The following is a 17,133-nucleotide window of genomic DNA, read 5'->3' as shown; positions in this document are numbered from 1 at the left end:
CTGAAGCTTCCTCACTGAGAAATCTTTTAGAAAGAGATACTCTCTAGAGAAGGAAAAATAATGGGTGTGTGGAGGGAAATCATTCTGCACAATGATAGAACAGAAAGGGTCCAGTTGCTTTTCTGTAACCCTGTGTGGTTCTTTTGACCCAATGAAAGTGATCCACAAATAAAAAGAGACGATCAAAAAACAAACAAACAAACGAACGAACAAACAAAAAACCGAACAAAATTCTGCTTAGCACAGTAGACTGAGTTGGCCATACTTTGATTTCTCTTCTTAACATTTTAACATCCTTAAGAAAGTATTTCTGGCAGTGGTACTTTTTTAAATAGACACGTTGGTTCCATATTCAGCTGCATGGCTCTCATAAGATCTTATGAAAAACTTCTTGTGTGTTCTCTCTCTCTCTCTCACACACACACACTTTACCTGGCCCAAGCTAAAGATGATTTGAAAATAACTCAATTAAAAAAGAAAAAAAAAAGACTGTTTTCAGCTTCCAATGCATACACTGTTTAGATGGCTTTGTGTGCATGTGTGTGGTGAGAAAAACATGGTGGTCTTACCTTATAAACAGTACCAAAAGCTCCAGAGCCTAGAACTTTGACCTTTTTAAATTCTGTTTCCTTTAGAATCCTCAGAAGAGCTTGGTTTGGCGCCTCGCCACTGGGTGTTAGAGGTTCAACAAGCTATTGTGTGCAAAGGAATTGGACTTTAGAAAGATATACTGTAGAGGAGGAAATCAAGCAGCACACACTATTGAAACTGAGCAAAAACTGTTGGTAATAATGAAAATTTTGTCCCACATGAAGTATACATGGTGCAAATTCTGTTCTGACTTACAGCTATGAAAATCTAGAGTATCTCTGGAGTTCATGACTTCAGTGGAGTTACTCCAGATTTACACCTGCGTAAATAAGACAAGAATGAACTCCATGGAATTATTACACCAGCTTTATGTAGCATAAGTGAGAGCAGAATGTGATCTTGGCATGGCAACTAAAATTTTAGAAGAAAGTGGAGAGATGTTATTGTTCATTTTAGGATGTAAAATGTATACCCTTAAAACATGCATATAATGCTGACCAGTTTAATTAAAGATTCATTTCTAAAACTAAGTCAGAAGTTAACGATCTACATTTTAAAAAGTTACACTGTGGTCACCCTGAAACTTTGCAGCTTTGCCTTGCTTAACTAGATGCATTTCTTTTGGTATTAGAGGTAGCTTCTATTCTTCGTATAGGGAATATGCACATGCTAAAGTAAGATTATCTAGTTATCCAGGCAAAAAAGGGGGTTTTAAGTTGACTAATAGATTTTATTTATTTGATCCAAATTTTGTTGCAGTATTTTTTCTAAGGAAACAAATTAGTTCCTTCAAATGACAGAAACTAGGCGTTTTCCTAATATTTAAAGTCCCCTTTTACTACCGTCTTGTGTCCTTCTCCTGAATAGCTTTCCTAACTGGAAGTCCACATTTAGTCTGATACAGATCTGTTTTCTGCATGCCAGCCATTTTCCTGTTTCAGTTAATGATTCTCATATTAAGGAGTACAAAATATATAATGTGAACCAAACACAATATGTGCTATTACATTACAAATGTCAAATATGAAGGCTCTTAAAAGGTTGCTAGGTAATGTAGCAAAAAGTAGGGCAGCTTCAGGACTTTTATCACTTGACTTTGCAAAGCTAGCGAGGGAAGCAGGGTCCTTCAGCAGAACTGTGAATACAATTTGCTAGTAGCCTATTAAAACTGAATTGGAAGGAGAAAGGGAAGAGTCGGACCTGATTTGTTTTGATCCTGGATATGCATTTTGGTGTTTCACATGTAAAATACCCAGAGGATAATACTATAACCCTTATGAAGTCTATACCATGCAGTGTATAAAGTTTAGTACAAGAAGCATGAAAGCCCAGTTCTCATCCAGCATGGTGAACACATTGTCTTGCAACAGCTTTAAGGAAGATTTCTATGTTCAGGATTCAGAGTAACAGCCATGTTAGTCTGTATTCGCAAAAAAAAAAGGAGTACTTGTGGCACCTTAGAGACTAACCAATTATTTGAGCATGAGCTTTCGTGAGCTACAGCTCACTTCATCGGATGCATACTGTGGAAAATACAGAAGATGTTTTTATACACAGACCATGAAAAAATGGGTGTTTATCACTACAAAAGGTTTTCTCTCCCCCCACTCCACTCTCCTGCTGGTAATAGCTTATCTAAAGTGATCACTCGCCTTACAATGTGTATGATAATCAAGGTGGGCCATTTCCAGCACAAATCCAGGTTTTCTCCCTCCCCACCCCTCCACTCTCCTGTTGGTAATAGCTTATCTAAAGTGATCACTCTCCTTACAATGTGTACGATAATCAAGGTGGGCCATTTCCAGCACAAATCCAGGGTTTAACAAGAATGTCTGAGGAACAGTTGGGGGGGCGGGGAGGGAGGAGGAATAAACAATGGGAAATAGGTTACTTTTTATAATGAATCAACCATTCCCAGTCTCTATTCAAGCCTAAGTTAATTGTATCCAATTTGCAAATTAATTCCAATTCAGCAATCTCTCTTTGGAGTCTGTTTCTCAAATTTTTCTGTTGTAATATCGCAACTTTCATGTCTGTAATCGCATGACCAGGGAGATTGAAGTGTTCTCCGACTGGTTTATGAATGTTATAATTCTTGATATTTGATTTGTGTCCATTTATTCTTTTACGTAGAGACTGTCCAGTTTGACCAATATACAAGGCAAAGGGGCATTGCTGGCACATGATGGCATATATCACATTGGCAGATGTGCAGGTGAACGAGCCTCTGATAGTGTGGCTGATGTTATTAGGCCCTGTGATGGTGTCCCCGAATAGATATGTGGGCACAGTTGGCAACGGGCTTTGTTGCAAGGATAGGTTCCTGAGTTAGTGGTTCTATTGTGTGGTATGTGGCTGCTGGTGAGTATTCGCTTCAGGTTGGGGGACTGTCTGTAGACAAGGACTGGTCTGTCTCCCAAGATTTGTGAGAGTGTCGGGTCATCCTTCAGGATAGGTTGTAGATCCTTGATAATGCGTTGGAGAGGTTTTAGTTGGGGGCTGAAGGTGACGGCTAGTGGCGTTCTGTTATTTTCTTTGTTAGGCCTGGCCTGTAGTAGGTTGACATTGTTGTCCATGTGGAGTGGTTGGTACGAGTAACCTCTCAGGTTATCACTCCCTGCACTGAACATAGTGTAGCCAATAGTACAATAAAAAAGATATCTGTTTTCACTATTGTTAAACTCAAGTTCAGTGAGCAATAGTATTCCAAAAAAAAGACATGAGTGGAACAGGGGCAACTGAAAACAGTGTTGGCTTTGCAACTGAAACTCGGTCCATAAAGTTCTGTAATGATGTGTGCCCCAGAACAGAATCCAGCTTAGTGCCCCAGAGCTGTGTTGGCTCAGCACCACTAACTGGAGTAATGAGTAGTAAAAACAGCCAAAAAAAAAATCCCTTATTTTTGTCATTAGAATAAACAGATCAGACATAACAGGTGCTTTTGAAAATACTACTGTAAGTGACTCAGCAGCCTAATTCCCAATGACTTTCAGTGAAAATTAGGCACCTAACTAACCTATGAGCTATTGCAATTTTTACCCACAGAGATAAGATCTGAGATTAAGTAATATGGTGTCATATTTACATAGTCCCTTTTACACATAGAACTGCAGATAACATGCTATCCAAACACCTGATAACATTGTACTTTATGTTTGTGCTAGGGTGAAGTCAGGGCCACTGTATTTTGACCTAATAAAACAGCTTTCTCTGAGATGCTGTGGCACACCAATAAAGTTGGTCAATATATTTAGAAATTGTTTACAATACATACCTCCCTTTCCTGAAGCAGCCTGCGCAATGTACGCTTTCTAACAATGTGACGTCTGCGCATGTAAAGCCCTATGACCAAGGCTATCACAACCAAACAAAGGATACTTCCAACAACACCAGCTGCAATGGATGGGATTTTGGAGCTAGAAGACAAAAAGGGGAAAGAGGTCTGTTTTGATACAAGAAATAACAAATGGTGTACTTTTAATACAGCATTCCATGTTAGAAATATGACCAATTGAAGGCTTCAGATCAGTTTAATCATTCAAGCAACATGGGTGTCAATATTCTGAAGCTTTTCATTCAGTGTTTGTGGGGTTTTATTCATTCAGGGTTTGTGGTTGGTTGTTTTTTTAGACTTCAAAATGGCTTCAGTTGCAGGTTTGAAATAGAACAGGTTATATTTTCTCCAAATGCTTCCACTAAACCATTATGGAAACCATTTTTGAACATTTTCATTGACTGAAAACAGGGGTTCAAGAACATTTTTAATACAAATTTAGAGTAAATGTGGTGAAAAATGAGAAATTTTGAAAAAAAAAAAAAGCCAAACAATTTTGCATTAAATTTTTTATTAAAAAGAAAGGCCATTCTTCAATGAAAAAACTTCAACAGACATTTTTTGACCTTGTCTACTGGAGGTATATATGTATTTAATCTCTTGATTCCTTTCTTCCAGCCTTTTATTGGTCAGGATTTTATAAGTAATTGAGACCCTAAAGTATGCTTTGATCTTAATCAGCCAAATTCATGTATTTCTCATGTTAATCTCGGATTTGTGAACCATTGTCTCGGTCTCTGTACCTGCTCAAATAGTTTTAAAAGCATTTTGAAGAGACACTGTATGTAAGCACCACATTGGATGGTGATTTACTTACTCTTTCTATTTGTCTTGATGATTTTAAAACAGCTATTTCAATACAGAATAAGAACAGAATTTTGCTTTCAGATCCTCACAAAGGATCTTACCTCAGAAACTATGCAGTTGAAGTACACAGATCTCTCACTGACAGCAACAAGAGTCCCATACATCTAGGCCCTGAGCTAGCGAAGCAGTAAAGCACTCGAGTAATGTCATTGGCTTCAACAGGACTATTCACATGCTTAAAGTTAAGGACATGCTTCACTGAATCAGGGCACTACTGTGCAGTGTCCAGCACAAAAATGTAAACATGGATATGTTCTTCCCAACTATATCATTAATTGTGATGAATGCAATAATTACCCCAATGGACAGCCTTCAAGACCTGGTCCTTTGCACCTGTAAAAAATGATAATTACAAATATATATTAGCACTCGCACCTACTCTGGAATAACTGTATTGTCATTCACAATTTACTGTTTTTAAAAGCTGTCTGAATATTAACTTTCTGATTTATAATTATTAAGCTTTTTGGAAGTATTATTTTGAAAGCTTTACTGCAGAATCAGGGTCCACAGGCTAAGGAGTGCTGTATATTCACTTGAAAGGACAATTTATGAATGTCTGCCTATGAACGTGGAAGAATACAGTCAAGGCATATATGCACATTATTTGAATGCACCATGGATCCCCAGCTTCTTTCCCCTCCCCACCCCCCAATACCTCTGCAGTCTCTACAAGTGCTGCCTTATTCAACAGCTTCAAAAGAGCTGACTTGTTCATCCCTACCCTGGGGGTGCACAAAACAACTGATCACAAAGAGTTGTTTGGTGGCCTGTGTGAAAGGAGCTAGTGATCTTGCTCTGAGTGGGCAAATGTTCACTGCAACAGGCTGGCCCTTTTGTTAAGGGGGCAGCAAGGACTGAATACATCTGGAGACAGAACTAACCTCTCACTAGGGGAGGTCCTTCATACAAGGCATGGGGCTATGAGGAAAAGCTTGCATTGCTGCTTACCACACTGTACGGTAGCTGTTTTATGGATTAGTAAAGGATGTCAGTGTCCAGGTCTTCTAGTCGAATGAAAAATATCACTAGCAGACACATACCCTATCATTCACTGATTAGGAGATTTGGTTGCACTATTCTACCACTGTGTGCACTATTCGTATAAGAATCTATGATATTTTTCATTGAGGGTCTAACATCTGGCTTTACTGACACCGAGTAGATTTGTGCTAGAATGTATATGCCAAGGTACCATATTATGTAGAATCCTCTCAGGAATCAGTTATTTCACCCTCTGTATTAGTTTAAATGCACACCACCTTCCAGATGCCTTAAATTCATTTTGGAAGACAGCATATAATGCACACCCCAGCTACAATTTGAAGATGAAAATACAGTGACTGCATATTCCAACTGCAAGTGCCAAAGTATGAGATAAACAGACCATTCCCACGTACTGCTGAGCGGTAAGATGTGTGCGCCTCCTGGGAATTGTGGTCTTTGTGGTATCTACCAAGGAGAGGACAGCACTGCTGAAACCATTACCTCATTTCTGAAAAATGGAGCTGAGCAAGGAGAAGAGTCCAGTCTGGGGCTTCTGCCTCCTTCTCTTACCGAAAATACATCACCTCAAAGCAGACACAGAGTAGGTCAAGCAGGGGATAAGGAGTAAGCCAGGGCCAGGAATGCAGTTCTGAATTCCATTAGTAGGAAAAAGGAGTCAGAGCTGTTTTAAAATGGTAGGTGGAGATGGAGAATTTATTCCATAAATTATTCTAGGTTCTTGGGGGGCCTACTGCTCATTTTCTAGGGTCTTTTTTGTTATTCTAATCTTTCCTTATGTTTTCAGTGCCAACACAGTGCAACAGGGCCAAGAGTATGAAAGGTTCAGTGAGTGCACTGAGCTTCCATAGAAGAATTTGCATCTTGGTGTCTGGAACACACTTCAGGTATTTTGCACGTTGGTTCCTGAAGCCTGAGTGTGCAACTTTGCCCCTGTCCTTCATCTGGTTATGATTTTCTTTGTTTGTTCAGAACATTTGCCTAGGATGCAAGCTCTAGTCCCACCACCCTCTAACACTGCTAAATGAAAGTTTAAGGGAAAAGGTGTACAACACCCTCTTCTGGCATAGCTGTGCAAATAAAACATTTCAGGCCACCAGTATAACCTCTTCAAGGGCATTTCTTTTACAAAATTCCAATTTCCATGCTCCCTTCATTCTGAGCAATTCTCCAAATGGTTTCCATCTCAAATGAAGCTGCATGGTGCAGATATATTATTCTCAACAAAGGAAATGCTCCCTTAATGCCCATAGTCTGACAGATTAGATTAGAAACTGGAGGCTCAAAGAGGGGTGTAGATTTTCTTCTGTGTCCTTTAATATGAATCTCCATACAAATCCATCAATGTGAAGGGTTCCAAGATAAAGTTAAGATGTTTGGGGAGAAAAATGATGGATCAGATTGTGCTTTTCAAATCCCATGTGATATTCTGATTCATTTCACAAGTCAAAGGAGAAGCAAAGTACATAACAAATATCCACCCAAGGCTAAATATAACCATCTTTCTTAATGTGGAATTTTACGAGGACACCTAACATAAGTAAGCTATGTTTTATGGAATCTAAAATATCACTTTTTCATTCTTGAATTATTTTTCCTCTACTTCTTCCAGAAACTAACATGAGAAATGTGACCTTGTATTATAAACTGTCTGGGGATCTTAAGTATACATTAGCCTGAACCTAATGGTGAGTGTAGCCCGAAATCTCTCTCTGCTATCCACTTATTGTAAAATTAGTGCAGCACACAGTCCCTGAAACGATTCTATCCTGGTGCTATCTGGAACTTTTTCAACTGTCTACATAAATATTAATTATCTCGGTGCAGATACAACTAATTATTTCCCAGTTCCATCAAGATTTTAAACACCTTTCTCCTCAACCCACTATTTCTAATTTGATGTAATATAGCCAGGTTGTTGTGATTTATGGCCTTTCAGAGGAGACTCAGACTGTAACAACACAGGTTACCTCACAGTCATAAATGAAATGGGAAACCATCGGGCTTTTTTTAAAGCCTTAAAAGCCCTTTCCTCTGTCCTTTCTTTTTCATCAACCTTCTAAAAGACAGGCAAATATGTCTCACACATCCAATGGCTGCAAAAATTCTTCCTGGGCATTTAACAATATATAAATCAGTGGTAACTAAATTTGTAGGAGGCTCTCTCAGTGATAAGGCCCAGCACTATTAATTACACTTCTGCCTCTCTGTAGTTCTTGCTGCACTACCACACCAGTTGGACTGAAATTTACTTGTAGCACCCTGGGAAAATAACGAGGGAAATTCAGATCACTCATGCTTGAGAGATTAATCATGTTAATGTGTTTCATTAGTTGCTGGAAGTATGACCTGGGTAATCCAGGGCTTTGGAGTAGTTACTCTCTCTTTAAATGGACTATACTTTCTCAGCTGTTCTTGGAGGGAGAGAGAGTTAGTGCAGAAAAATTCAAGCTATTAGAGAGGAAGGGGGAAGAGAAAGAGCCATTTGGACTGAATAAATGATGGATGCATTTTTCTGTTTGCCTTATGAAACGTTGAACAAAGAGGTGAAATCCTCAACAGCAAGTATAAAGAAAGAGAACCTGTAAATATACAAATCCAGAGCAAAATGGGGAACTTATGCCAAAGCCTGGACGAATGGGCTGCCTCTTGCTACGTATCTGGGCAGCTATTGCATCCTGATCTCAATTGGGACCTCTAGAGGCTACTGTAATACAAAACAAACAACTGAAAATTACCCCACCTCACTCAAATCAGAGATTAATTTGAATATTAGTCTTCATTCACTGCCTTAATATGTCATATGGTGGAAAACATTGAATTTTTTTGATATTAGAATAATCTTTCTTTTCTATCTTTCTAGCAGAACCACATAGTTAAAAGCTTTGTTTAGACATGGTTAGCCATTGTTCTGCTAAAGCTATCAGCTAAAGTGGGCTGTAATACTTTTGCCTAATTTTGGTTGTTGGGTTTAGTGTGCGCGTCTGAGTGGTGTTGGTGGCCTGTGACATACAGGAGGTCAGCCTAGCTGATAGAATGGCTCTCTGACTCTATGCTTTCACATGGCCAATCATGTGACAATGACATTGGTTTACTATGGCCAAGTTTCTATCAATGGCAACGAATGGAAATGTTTACCTGGAGTGTCATTTTTCAATGAAGATTATTCATTGTATGATTGAAAAGCACAAACAACCTTTGTCTGCAATCATGATAAAACACAGGGAAATCATCAATCCATATTACTGTCATTGACGTAAGCTGAAAAACACTGCACTGAATTTCATGAAGACTTGAAACACACCAGGTGATTTAGGGCAGTGTTTCTCAGTGACCAATCCATGGACTGGTGGCAGTTCCTGAGATCTCCCGGCCACAGTTTAAGAAGGCAATAAACTGATCCCCAATATCAAAAAGGTTGAGAAACACTGGCTTCAGGCGTGTCTATATGGGGGAAAGCCCACAGTACCTGGCGCACAGTAACTCCCCATGTGGACACTCGTACTGTGCATTAAGAGTGCTTTGTGTGCCTGAACTTATTGCATTTTGAAAGTATATGAAGCTACATGGAGAGCTGGTATGGACTAGCTAGTGCACTTTACTTGCACACCCTAGCTCTCTGTGCACTAACTTCTCCTTGTAGACAAGCCCTTAGCTTCCAGGCATCTACGAAGTGATACTGTAGCCTATTTAACCCCTTCCTTTCTTTCTCTCCGTGAATGTACGGGTTCGTGCTTGTCAAAAGCAGGCTCTGTTTTTCAAGGGCTTGGCAGGGAGGTAGTTGAATACATGAGGAGGACATGAGACTTGGGCCAAATGGCAATCTGAGCCTGTGAAGTGCAGTGTATAAATCTTCTCTTAGCTAATTAAGATGAGCATTTGAGGTAAGATTTCCACTACTATTGAGGAGAAGCCCCTTGGGGAAAAACCACCAATGAGAGAGCATTCTTTGAAACCAATGCAGGACAAAAATCAAATTTCAAACCCTGTCCCCTTTCTGTGCTTCTAATGTAGGCACACAAATGCAAATGTATGCGGGGACCCCATTAGAGATGAGAACTTAACTGTGTCTCTGAACTACGCTAAAGCCTTGGACAGTCCATTACTGTACCACAAAATGGAACTGTGTTTGCAGCCAGGCCCCGTCACATAGTTGTACTGATGGGGCAAACAGGCCCTAAATTCCAACCCAGGTAGAACTGCCCTGTTCTGTACACTCTCCCTGAAGCTCAGGTATGGGCCACTGATGGAGACAGGATACTGGGCCTGATGGACCACACTCTGACTCAGTATAGATAGCAGCTCTGATGTTCTTAGCGTATGAAAAGAGAGGAAACCTCTGGGGAGCATTACAATGCAGTGTATGCTTGAGACAATCTGTTGGTGTTTTGCTCCAAAAAAATCAAAGTCACAATGAGATACATGAGCAGCCACTCATACTATTACATTCATCTTAAAGGCATGGGACATACTTACTACTCTTGTGAGAAACACATGTTTATAAATGATCTCACGGTCCACCAGATGTCACTATTGCTCCAGACAAATACAGCTGACAAAGCATTCAACTGGTGGTGAAAAAAGTGAATCATAACATAGGAAACTTGTAAAATTCCAGAAAGTCTAATTTTAAAAATAATCTTGTTTTAAGTCTGCTAAAACCATTTTCTCCACTTTTTTGCCTTTTCTGCTGACTAGAAGCACTACAGAACTTTACCTATTCCAAACTCAGCAGCACTTTGCTTACATTACCTGCAAATTCATAACCTCTTTAGTTTTCTATTTTTTTTCAAATGGATGACTTTACAATGAGAAAAATCACAAGGAAGATATACTTTACTCCTTCCACTTCTGTGTAAGCAAGTATTTTACCTACCCACGGGTACAATTCGGATGACAGAGCTGACACACTGAGTTTTCATCTGCGTATTTCCAGACTAAGGTATCATTTTCACCCAGAACTCCAGCAGGGCAGGATTTAACACAGTGAGGGCCATCTATATAGTGGGCACACTTTATGCAGTTGTCCGGACCCTAGATAAAGAGCAAGAAATTGTCTGTAATAGATTTGCCCAAGTCATATGTTGGCATATGCAAGAAGAGACTCTCCGAAGATAAATAAATGCATGTTTGATCATTTGACATTCTAAACATGATTCAATGTTTTATCCTAGTTTATCTTATTATTGTACTACATAAAATGCTTGCAAAGTTTTAATCCTCTTGTATAATATGCTGTGTGAGATACAGCACCTGATGTTCAATTAAATAACTCTCTCTCTGGGTATCAATGCTGAGGTATGATTCCTATTATTCTGTAATTTTCCTATTTTATGTCCTAATAAAAACTTACATTTTTGGTTTAATACTGTGAATAAAGATGCTTTGATAGCAAATAAGTTTAAAATCAAGGGGCCTGATTCTCATTTAATGTAAACCACCATTGCTCTATTGAAATCAGTGGAGCTCTACCAATTTATACCAGATGAGGATCTAGGTCATAAAGCTTTTTCATTCTTTGTATAATCTAAAGCAGTGGTTCTTAAAGCCAGTCCGCCGCTTGTTCAGGGAAAGCCCCTGGCGGGCTGGACCGGTTTGTTTACCTGCCGCGTCCACAGGTTCGGCCTATCGTGGCTCCCACTGGCTGCGGTTCGCCGCTCCAGGCCAATGGGGGCTACGGGAAGGGCAGCCAGCATGTCCCTTGGCCCGTGCCGCTTCCTGCAGCCCCCATTGGCCTGGAGCGGCGAAACGCGGCCAATGGGAGCCCCGATCGGCCAGACCTGCGGATGCGGAAGGTAAACAAACCAGTCCGGCCCGCCAAGGGCTTTCCCTGAACAAGCGGTGGACTGGCTTTGAGAACCACTGATCTAAGGGTATGTCTACACTATGAAATTAGGTCAATTTTATAGAAGTCGATTTTTAGAATTGGATTTTATACAGTCGATTGCGTATGTCCACACTAAGCGCATTAAGTCGGCGGAGTACGTCCTCACTACCATGGCTAGCATTGACTTATGGAGCGGTGCACTGTGGGTAGCTATCCCACAGTTCCCACAGTCTCTGCCACCCATTGAATTCTGGGTTAAGCTCCCAATGCCTGATGGGGCAAAAATATTGTTGCGGGTGGTTTTGGGTACGTCGTCAGTCGCTCCTCCCTCTGTGAAAGCAACGGCAGACAATCATTTTGCGCCTTTTTTCCTGGGTTACCCGTGCAGATGCCATGGCTAGCATGGAGCCCGCTCAGCTCACCATCACCACTGCTGTTGTGGGAAAGTCTACTGTGGGTGCTGCTGTGATCCAGGTAGCCAATGCAATCACTGACGTTCCGTTATCAAGGGTAGTGACTCTGGGAAATGTGTGGGCCTTTTTAGATTTTAGGTGCATCATATTCCTGTCCTTTGTCACTGGTGAAGAAGTCTTACGGCCGTACATTCAAGTCCGGTTGGCGCTGTAACACCCCATAGCACTTCTGTGGTTGACACATGTAACAGCTCCAGGACTCTTGCTCTTTTGCCTTGGCTGAGGTACCTTGCCCTACCAGGACCTCCGAGCACTCGACACGGAAGCACCTGCAGCAGCTCCTGGGTGCCTTCACAGCAGATGGTGCAGTAGGACTGCTAGCCGTCCTCGTCCATGGTGTACGGCTCCACCGCTTCCGCTGCAACTCTGCTCTCCTGCAACTCTGCAGCAGGCAGTGCGGTAGGACTGGTAGCCATCCTCGTCGGACATGTAGCTTGGCCAGGGGTTCTGGGAATGTCTTTCCTGCCCGGCTCCTACAACCTCCAGGGCATGGTGTATGGCTCCACTACTTCTGCTGCAACTCTGCTCTCCTGCAAGCTGGAGGCTTCTGCCTCAGGCTGCTCTCCCAGCCGGCAGCACCATGCAGTCGCGCCTACCCCTGGCTCCCATGGCTCATGAAGCCTGGACAGTAGTAAGGAGCAGTTCAACTATAGGCTGAGCAAGTGCAGAATGGTGGTAGAATGTGCCTTTGGAGGTTTAAAAGCGCACTGGCGCTGTTGGTCAGACCTCCGCGCAACCAACATTCCCATTGTTATTGCTGCTTGCTGTGTGCTCCATAATATCTGTGAGATTAGGGGGGAGACGTTTATGGCGGGGTGGGAGATTGAGGCAAATCGCCTGGCGTCCGATTTTGAGCAGCCAGACACCAGAGCGATTAGAAGAGCACAGCAAGGCGCGCTGCGCATCAGAGAGGCTTTGAAAACCAGTTTCATGACAGGCCAGGCTATGGTGTGACAGCTGTGTGTGTTTCTCCTTGATGCATACCTGCCCCCTTTATTGATTTTAATTCCCTGTAAGCAAACCACCCTCCCCGCTTCAAAATAAAGTAACTATTGTTTTGAAACCATGCATTCTTTCTTTATAAATTTAAAAAAAAATGTGATAACGGACAAGGTAGCCCAGGTGGTGTGGGGGAGGAGGGAAGGACAAGGCCACATTGCTTATTGTAGCCACACTAAAAATCAAACTGTTTGAATGCCAGCCTTCTGTTGCTGGGGCCATCCTCTGGAGTGGAATGGCTGGGTGCTCGGAGCCTCCCCTTGCTTTCTTGGGCATCTGGGTGAGGAGGCTATGGAACATGGGGAGGAAGGTAGGCGGTTATACAGTGGATGCAGCGGGGGTCTGTGCTCTTGTTGGCTTTCCTGCAGCTCCAACAGACGCTTCATCATGTCTTTTTGCTTCCACATTAGCCTCAGCATCACGTCCTGCCTCCGCTCTTCACGCTCACTTAATTCTTTCCTGGCCTCTGCCACTGAATGCCTCCATGCATTAAGCTGTGCCCTATCAGTGCGGGAGGACTGCATGAGCTCAGAAAACATGTCATCGCAAGTGTGGTTTTTTTACCTTCTAATCTGCAATAACCTCAGGGATGGAGATGATAGGGGGAGCGTAGAAACATTCTACGCTCTACGATTCGGGGGGGACTGCATGGTCACCTGTGCTGCGGAGTTCACTACGCTGACCAAACAGGAAATGAAATTCAAAAGTTCCCAGGGCTTTTCCTGTGTACCTGGCTAGTGCATCGGCGTTCAAAGTGCTGTCCAGAGCGGTCACAATGGAGCACTCTGGGATAGCTCCCGGAGGCCAATACTGTCAATTTGCGTCCACACTACCCCAAATTTGACCCAGCAAAGTCGATTTTAGTGCTACTCCCCTCGATGGGGAGGAGTACAGAAGTCACTGTTAAGAGCCCTTTCGGTCGACAGAACAGGGTTGGTTGTGTAGACGCAGTCATTTTTAAATTGACCAAACGTGGCTAAATTCGATCTACCCCCGTAGTGTAGACCGAGGCTAAGAAAACATTTCTTTCTTCCACTCTGAAGCCGAAAGGGAAACTGGGTTAAAATAGAAAAGCCCATCAAATTTCTTATCTGAAGTGCTTTTAGCTAAAGTTTACATGAATTTTCTGAAATGTTGTTGTTTTTACTGAGATTGTGGCAGGATCCAAAATGATCTGGGTACTCTCTAAATAGAGTAACAAGTAGTCCCAGGTAAAATTGCCTTTTCAGAAAGAAAAGCTGCAAGTGTTGCGTTCATGACAATCAGAAGGAAGGCTGTTGTATGTCAGCAGAATATAACTTTTTAGTTTTATGATGCCAGTAAGCAATTAATCACAAACACGAAGAGACTATTCTAACTTTAAAAGAGAAGCTTCCTTGATGGCCTAGTTCATTGCTAGACAGGAGCCCCAGGTATGCTCCAGAAAGTAGTAGACTAGATCCCTAGCACCGACTGCAGTGGAGCAACGTGGATGTATTTATGTATTATTTGTAGTGTCTAGCAGCCCCACTCATGGACCGGGGCTCTACTGTACGACCTGCTGTATGAACAAGCAACAGGATGATGGGCCTTACCCAGCAGCTGTGCATCTGGCCCAAGGTTCTAAGTCAGGGGTTCGGAACCTTTTTCTTTCTGAGGTGCCCCCAACAGGCTACAAAAACTCCATGGCCCAGCTGTGCCACAACAACTGGTTTTCTGCATATAAAAGCCAGGGCTGGCGTTAGGGGGTAGCCAGCTAGCCAATGGCCCCATGCCACAGCTTCGGATTTCTGCCATCAGTTCCAGCAAGTTTAATACTGGCCTTGCTTGGCAGACCGCCTGAAACCTGCTCGTGAACCCGGGAGCTGAGGGCACCCGGTTGAGAGCTACAGTTCTAAGCCATAACGGAATGAAGCAAGTGCCCTGCATTATTGAACAGTGGCTTTCTGCGAGATGAAGGATGGACAGTCATCCTGTGTCAGGATAGTGGCTGCAACAGAGGGTTCAGGGGGTTTCCAAGAGTGGGGCTGTAAGGTGCAGGGTAGGAAGCCAACTGGATCCTTGACACTTTGTCAGGGAATAGAAAATTCCCGCCCACACCTTCACTAAAAAAAGATATTATTGAGCTAATGGCTTCACTGGAACTGAAATATCCTGCAAAGTAAAACTAAGGGACTAAATTGAACCCTGAATGTAAAGAAGTACAACTCTCCATTGACTCTTACCCTCAAGGCTGAATTTGGTACAACGTGTAAAAAGAAAGATGGGAGTCTATTTTCCATTCGGGCCAAGCTATAGATTTCATAAAATAACAGAGTATTTTAAAAATCTGAGAAGGATAAAACTGAGGAGGATTTTGCCATTGGATATTGGGAAAGACCAAGGTATTTTAACTTTTATAAAAGGGGCCTTTATATAAACTCAGAAAGTTCCAGTAACTTTGGAAAAGTTGACTATCGTTTTTACAAACATCTAATACTTTGCACTTACATTAACAGAGATGCATTACTTTTAATTGTTTTGGGCTATAGAGTTTGGTTTTAAATAAAAACTGCTTTCTTAATATTTTCCAACAAATATCTGCTGTTGATTAAAATCTGATCTTTGGTGTTCAGAGGCAAAAAGTTACTGAATTAATTCACTATTAGCTATAGTTGCCTCAGATCAGCAAAAATTAGCCTCCATTTTGGGAAGTGTCATAATTTATGATGATTTGGTTGTTCAATATCTAAGTATTTTGATATGTTCACCATGTTACAGGGTCTCTACATGTACAAGTTTGTTAGGTCAAATCTGCTCTTACAGGTCCTCTGCAGGTTGCATTGTACGCAGTTGAATTTTGCACCAGGCATTCTGGGTGACACTGAAGACATTCAGATTTTCTTTCAAATTCTCTTGGCTCCCTGAAAAATAAAAAAAGGAATAGAAAGAATACTTGACAAGATGTCAACTTCAAATTTACATTTCAGAGCTTCCATTACTTTTCCAGTTTGCCTGTATTAGGATGAGTATAATGAGATGGGAGGAGATGTAGGAAGAAATTCTTGACTAGTCCTAGCACATCAATATAACTTGCTGAGCATAAAACAGGAAAAAGGTAAGAGTGAGGAAAATTTGGCTGACAGTGCCACACAGGGCAATCCAGATTGTAAACTACAAATTAGTCTATTTTAATGAAGATGAATATTCTCAAAAATTTCCAAAACATTTTTTCTATCACTACTGATCAGCAAAAATATTTCTAGTGATTCTGAGCCACTAAACAACAACTTGGGAAATTAAACAAATTAGCTGATAATTAGATTCTTGCCCTTCCTATAACACACAATGAATCATTAAAATATGAACACTGAGAACAGATGGTTTTGATAGCAATAAAGCTGTTCCACTTCAAGTAATTGTGTTATTAATTAAACCAAATCTACCCATCATTTGACACAAAATGCCCAGATCTGCCCTGTAGGTCATGATATCTGCTGGAGGGAATTCTCTTGAAAAGACAACAGCTGCTGAATTGGAAATTGCTAGACAAATATAAACATTATGGACTCCAGCATACTGTAAAATTCATGTCATAATATTAATTATTTTTTAAAAGTTAAACAGACTTTAAAGAATTAGTAAAAAGGAAATAGGAAAAATATGTCTATTGGTAGTTCTATGGATAAGTAAACATTTTGTGCTCTGTAAACACAGTGTATTCAAAATCCTTCAGTTTTGGGATCAACGTAACTCATGTTAGCTGTTTAACATATATATTACAGGTTTAAACAACTCTGAGAATGCTCCTTTTCAAGACCCAGGGAATCTTATAAATGTTGCTAAACATAAGCCAACCTGATGGGATTATTTTGCCTGAAATTATTGGTCCTGGTGTGCTGTGGCCAGTGTATTTAGGTTCATCATGCCTTCACTGCAGCTCAGCAATAAAAGGGAGTAAAAATTGTAAGGACAAACTATTGAATTGGACCAGGCTCCCAGTAATTTAGATGGGAGCCTGGGAATCTGAGGGCAGACTTTGACCTTAAGATGTTTAGGCCACAATCCAGCAAAATAAC

At 41.3% G+C, this 17,133-nt stretch overlaps 1 protein-coding gene across 2 annotated transcripts in view; it reads right to left on the bottom strand.

Annotated features, from left to right (window-relative positions):
• Positions 1-17,133, bottom strand: part of EGFR (epidermal growth factor receptor) — a 66,400-nt gene that overhangs the window by 24,066 nt on the left and 25,201 nt on the right. For both annotated transcript variants that reach the window (XM_077809219.1, XM_077809220.1), the window contains 5 exons: positions 15,879-15,978; positions 10,674-10,831; positions 5,090-5,125; positions 3,866-4,007; positions 570-692 (listed from right to left, as the gene is read on the bottom strand). In XM_077809219.1, coding sequence (XP_077665345.1) covers positions 570-692; positions 3,866-4,007; positions 5,090-5,125; positions 10,674-10,831; positions 15,879-15,978 — 559 coding nt within the window. The remainder of the gene's footprint in view (positions 1-569; positions 693-3,865; positions 4,008-5,089; positions 5,126-10,673; positions 10,832-15,878; positions 15,979-17,133) is intronic.

The sequence above is a fragment of the Eretmochelys imbricata genome, chromosome 2 (genome assembly GCF_965152235.1).
Source record: "Eretmochelys imbricata isolate rEreImb1 chromosome 2, rEreImb1.hap1, whole genome shotgun sequence".
NCBI lineage: Eukaryota > Metazoa > Chordata > Testudines > Cheloniidae > Eretmochelys > Eretmochelys imbricata.
This window is presented reverse-complemented; position numbering and strand designations above follow the sequence as displayed.